Here is a 5,765-nt window from a genome sequence, read left to right as displayed (position 1 = left end):
CCCCCCCCCCGGCCCTGCCCTGCCCTCTCCCACCCCCATTCCAACCCCTTCTCCAAAGTCTCCGCCGACTCCTTCCCCAAATCCCCACCCCGGCCCCACGTCTTCCCCGCCTCCTCCCCTGAGCGCGCCACGTTCCCGCTCCTCCCCCCTCCCTCCCGGAGCTTGCTACAGCTGTTTGGCGGCGGCAAGCGCTGGGAGGTAGGCGGAGGAGCGGGGACGTGGCGTGCTCAGGGGAGGAGACGGAGGTGGGGCAGGGCAGGGAGCTTGGATGCCGGTGGGTGCAGAGCACCCACTGATTTTTTCCCCATGGGTGCTCCAGCCCCGGAGCACCCATGGAGTCGGCGCCTATGGGAGGAATGACAATTTATCCCAACTGAGAATTTGACCCACAAGTTTAAGATACTACTTAGCGCCAATATCAGCAGCAAAATTACAAAACTGAGAAGGTTAATTATCTTTTTTTCCATAAATGTCCAGACAGATCTCACTCAAACTTTCAGAAGGGGGAAAAAGAAATCTCCTTTGGTTTCAGACCGTGTATGAAAAGTTTCAGGGCAAAAGGGTAACTTTTGAAGACTGAGTTCCTGAAAATAGGATTATCATGGGAACACAATTACAACCTTAACTAAATAGTTTTTGCTCTCCAGTTGTCTAGACCTTCTGGACTCAGCACTGACCCTTCATACGCCCTGGTACTTAAATACACCCTTTTCCCAGAGCTCCACCCAAAGGTGTGAAGCTTCTGGTTTACAGACAAGTTTTCAGGCCAGAAATCTCCTCTCAGTTTAGATGCTAATGGTCTGATTTTCAGAAGTGCTGAGCAGGAAGGGGGGTTGCTCTGCTGATTTGAAAACCAGGCCCTAGGTTGCGTGTGCGCGCTCATTATTTATCTTGGGTAAAGTTTTCAAAAGTGCTTAAGTCCCAGTTTCAAAAGTCTCTAGTAACTTTTCAAAACAGGACTAAGTTTCATAAGTCCCCTAGGCTCTTTTGAAAACTGTACCCCTTGTCTACTTTATCGGCCAAGTTCAGTAAGCTGACACGTTTATTTTTTCTGCATCGAGTCACTGAATCAGCTGAGAATTCCTTTCTCTGGCTCACGCAGGCCAAGGGAGGGATGTCTCGGAGTCTCTCTCTATTGCTGCAGATGAGGTGATTGTGATGAAAATGGAGATGCAGGAGCATGAGGAAGATCCTGAAGACTTGGAGCCGCGTGACATGCTCCTGGGAAGTTCAGGGGAAAGTGTTTCCCAGAGTCTGGTTGCTACAACAGCCTGGGAGGGTCAGTGCGGCTCTGTAACGCTGCCAAGGAGCCCGGCAGGCATTGTCTTGGAGGAGCCGACTCCACGTGGAAGAGATTTCGGTGGTATCAAGCCTCTCCACGTCCATCAGGCAAGCCACGCGGGAGGGAGGCCGTATATCAGGTGTACTAAGGGTGGGAATTGCTTCCGGTTGAAAGTGAGCTTTGGGAAACAGCACAGGAGCCGTGCCAGAGAGAGACCTTGTCAGTGCACCGAGTGTGCCAGGAGCTTCCGGTGCCATTCGGAGTTCAGCCGCCACTATGCGAGCCACACTGGGGAGAGGTCGTACAAATACACCAGCTGGGAGCAGACCTACAGCCGGAAGTGGTTCCTTCTGAATCACCGACAAGTCCGCGTGGAGGAGAGGCCATTCCAGTGCGTTGTGTGCGGGAAGAGCTTCCGGCTGAAGGGGAGTTTCCTCAGACACCAGCGGGGCCACGGGAAGGAGAATCCCCAGGATTGCACGGAGCACGGCAAGGACTGCAGCTGCCATGCCGAGCTCTGTGCGGGCCAGCGGCTCCAGGCTGGGGGGAAGGCCAGCCAGTGCACTGAGGGTGGGGAGATGTCTGCTCAGAAGCAGCATCTGCCCAATGGCCAGCGAGCGTGCTCTGGGCAGAGGCCGTTCCAATGCACCATCTGCGAGAAGAGCTACAAGGTCAGGGCCAGCTTCCACAAGCATCTGCAGAGCCACGAGACTGGGACGCCCTGCAAGTGTGCAAAGTGCGGGGCTGACTTCCCAGGTACGACGGCACCACAGGATCAGCAGAGGGCAGACCAGACAGAGCAGGCTTCCCCAGGGCAAAGACTGGAGACCGGGAAAACACCAGGTGGTGGGATGGGTGACTAGGTTGTAACTAGCGCGTCACGTCCAGACCAGTTCATCCCTGCGCTTGGTAGGCTGGAAAAGCGCCCACAACCTCCTGTCGGCCTCAGGGCTGGAGTGTGGGTGGGTGGGGTGGGGCTCTCCCTGGCCAATTGTAAATGACCCTGTTAGGCAGCAGTCTAAAGGACTGCTCCCCCGGCATCTCATCTTCCTGCAGGCTCCCTGGCCAAACTCGTGAAGAGTGTCTGATCTCTGGTCCGCACCAGCTGACTAAAGCAGGCAAGATTGCAGTGCTTGCGGCAGCCCCCTCTTTGCTCGCTCGACGCTGCAGGGGAGGCAGGATCTGCCGAAGGGCAGGTGGTGTAAAAGCTGCTCTCTAGCTCGCCAGAGCCTGAAGAAATCTGCCTGCATGAAAGAGTTAATTGCTGTAGTTCGGCAAATACCTGGTACCTTCATGGTAAAAACCTCGGAGTGCTGAGTTCAGATCCTTCTTCCTAGGTCTGCCTGACTCCTCCCCTTCTCAGGATCAAGCTCCCCCGCGGACCCCTGGAGCGGTCTCCATGTTCTCATCTGCACAGAGCCATTTCTCCTCTCCGAGCAACCCCTGCCCCTTCCTCCTCCTGCCAGTCAATAATCCCCACTCCCGCTCTGTTTTCCTGTGCCGTGTCTTGTCCTACTTCGCTGGTAAACTCTGGGGCCCTGGGGCTGTGTCCGAGTCTAGGTCTGTGCAGTGCTATCTATATGTGCCACCTTGCCGTATAAATGACTTCTAAAAGCATCAGATCGAATGTTCACAAGCTTGCCCCACAGTTCACAGCGAGCTGGGCTGGTGGGGCAGCAGGTCTGGATCCCGAAGAGTAGAGTCAGGGCTAGGGTTTAGGTCAGAGTCAATGGGGCTGAAATCTCATCAGCTGTTCCTGCAAGATTTGTGTCCTAACACCTGCCCTCCTAGTGGGAAGGTGTCGCTGTCCTGCAATGCCGGAGCCCTTCTCTTGCTGGCTCTCCTCCAAAATAGGGTTCTTATAGTCCAAGGTTTAGACGATAATCTCAGCATTAGGGCTGCACCTGGCCTGTCCTCCTTGAGTTTTGTTTGTTTAGGGTTTTTTTTCTTGCATCTCTCTGTGTGGGTTTTTATAGGGACGTGCGTTCTCACATGTATAATGGCAGCTAAACCCCATCATCGCTCACTGGTGGGAATGGCTGATGATCCTTCCCCACCATGAATGGTTTGCGGGGAATAATGGGGTGTTATGAACACTGAGAAGCTGAACTCGGATAGCGTCAACGAGTCTCCCAATGATGCTACGGTTTGGGAGCAGTTTCATAAATACTCTGAGCATGGAAATTCCAGGTTTGTAAAGTTATGGAAATGGCCCAGTTTTTCTTATGTAAGTGTGTGTATATTGCTTCTGATACCCCTTCCACTCGCACTGGTGTTTTAATAGCACCAGATGACTTACTTTCCCCTCTATTACTGCTGGGTTCCATTTTGCTTTTGCTTTTTGTACCATATGAGGCTTAATTTGGTTTTATTACTGCATGGCCTGTATATAGTCTGCATCCGAATTGTCTTGAAATGGATATGTTTGCCATGCAAAGCTCTTGTCTGCCTTTCTTCTGTACCACTTTGTCTTGTCTTGTAACCTGGATGACAAATCTGTCATGTAACATTGTCCGTCTGACATTTATTCTGCTAAAAACAATTGTAACAAAAGCGAAATGGACATAAAACATATTGATTCAAAAAATAATTGTCCATTGTGGTGAGGGTTGGATGTGGTGACTACAAAAAACAGACGTGCCTCTTTGGAGGGCTATGGTAAAAACACACCATTCCTAAAGGTGAATTGCAAAGGGGATAGAAGAAGTAGGTGTGCGCCCTCTTAGGTTTCTTTATGGTGATGTATACAAAAGACCTGAAAGATTTTTATTAATTTCCAAAGAACATTTCTTTTTCCTGCTCGACATCAAGTTTATTCTTCCCTGTTTTTCTAGAGGTCTTTTTGGAAGAGCTAGAGATGTAGATTGGGAGTTCTGTCAGCACTTAACTAGAAGAGCGAAAATGCTAAATATTTAATAGTGCTCTTTTTTTCCTGTTTTTGGTATTTGAGTTAAATGGCATGGAAGGTAAATTGGGTGCTCCTGTTTTCCCTGTCTCGTAAAGAAAAGCAAGAGGATATCAAGTGAAATTGAAAGGCAACTAATTTAAACCTGATAAAAATAAATGCTATTTTACACAATAAATAATGAGCCAGTGGAACACTCTGCCACAAGATATTGTCAATGCCAGTTTCTTAGTAGGGTTCCAGAAGCATGATTCAATGCTTATACAGATAATGAGAACAGCCACAATTACACTTATTAGGATAACAAGATATAAGTGATCTAAACTCTCTTATTTCAGGGAATTTATTCTCCCCTGCCCCCAATGTATTATTTATACTATGGTTGAGCCTACAGGCCTCAGTCAACGATGAAGGTGCCATTGGATAAACTTGTCACGAACTGCCTGGGATTAGGAAGAAGCTTCCACTATGGAATTTGTTATTCCCCTGAAGGAGCTGGTATTGATTGCTGTCAGAGATGGACCATTGGATGTGGATGGAGAACTGGTCTCATCTGGAACGGCAATTCTTTTGTCTCCGACTTCAGTCATCAAGACAGTATATGAGAAGCAGCACATTTCAATCCAAAACCCTAGCTCACCTAGAATTTGGAGAGCAAAAATGAGCACCTGAAACTATTTATAAAGCATAATGTCTCGGTGCATTACTTTAAGTATGAGTTGTCCTATTGAAATCATAGTTGAGAGTTGGTAAAAGTTAATGCTTGTAATGCTGTGGTAATCTAAAACCAGCCAAAGAGAGCATGTGTTTCAGAATCTAGTGTTTTTTTTCAAGTTATGGCTGCAGGTCTCATGATTGCCAAGATAACCTTGGAAACTTGAACTGAGTGTAAGGGCTGGTCTTCACGTACACCGCTGTAGTGCTTTAGCGCCAATGTGAGAGCTTCTCGCATGGGTATCGTTAATTCTCTTCCCTTAGAGGCAGCAGCTATGGGGGTGGGAGAAGCGCTGTCGATGGGCGGGGTTAGGTGGGTGTAACTATCGCTTGGGGAGTGGATTTTTCACACCCTGGGTACGTCTTCACTACCCGCCATATCGGCGGGTAGCAATCGATTTATCCGGGATCAATATATCATGTCTCGTTAAGACGCGATATATCGATCCCCAAACACACTCACCGTTGACTCCGGAACTCCACCAGAGCGAGCGGCGGTAGCGCAGTCGGCGGGGGAGCCGCGGCCGTCGATCCTGCGCCATATGGACCCCAGGTAATTCGATCTAAGATACTTCGACTTCAGCTACTCTATTCACGTAGCTGAAGTTGTGTATCTTAGATCGATTCTCCCCCCCCCCCCCCAGTGTAGACCAGCCCCCTGAGTGACATAGTTATACTGATATAGGTCTGTAGTTTAGACCTGGCCTAAGTCATGCAGTGTGACTTTCTTGTGTTGGCAGACTGTCTGAAATGACTCACCCTACACATCTGTATAGGGTGCTACCTCTGGAGCCTAACAGGGGTAATTTAAATGTAAAAATCAGTGTCTGCTACTCATTTTAGCAGAAACATCAAACTAATGTG

The 5,765-nt window shown here is 49.3% G+C and overlaps 1 protein-coding gene across 5 annotated transcripts in view; it reads left to right on the top strand.

The window, feature by feature from the left end:
- The window catches only part of LOC117871858 (zinc finger protein 282-like), a 17,204-nt gene extending 13,335 nt beyond the window's left edge, over window positions 1–3,869 (top strand). For 4 of the 5 annotated variants that reach the window (XM_034759616.1, XM_034759613.1, XM_034759614.1 and 1 more), the window contains one exon: window positions 1,103–3,869. In XM_034759616.1, coding sequence (XP_034615507.1) covers window positions 1,103–2,145 — 1,043 coding nt within the window. In that variant the 3' untranslated portion in view covers window positions 2,146–3,869. The remainder of the gene's footprint in view (window positions 1–1,102) is intronic. The other variant, XM_034759615.1, reaches the window with a different exon arrangement.
- The last annotated feature ends 1,896 nt before the right edge of the window (window positions 3,870–5,765 follow it).

Source organism: Trachemys scripta, chromosome 2 (genome assembly GCF_013100865.1).
Source record: "Trachemys scripta elegans isolate TJP31775 chromosome 2, CAS_Tse_1.0, whole genome shotgun sequence".
Lineage (NCBI taxonomy): Eukaryota > Metazoa > Chordata > Testudines > Emydidae > Trachemys > Trachemys scripta.
This window is presented reverse-complemented; position numbering and strand designations above follow the sequence as displayed.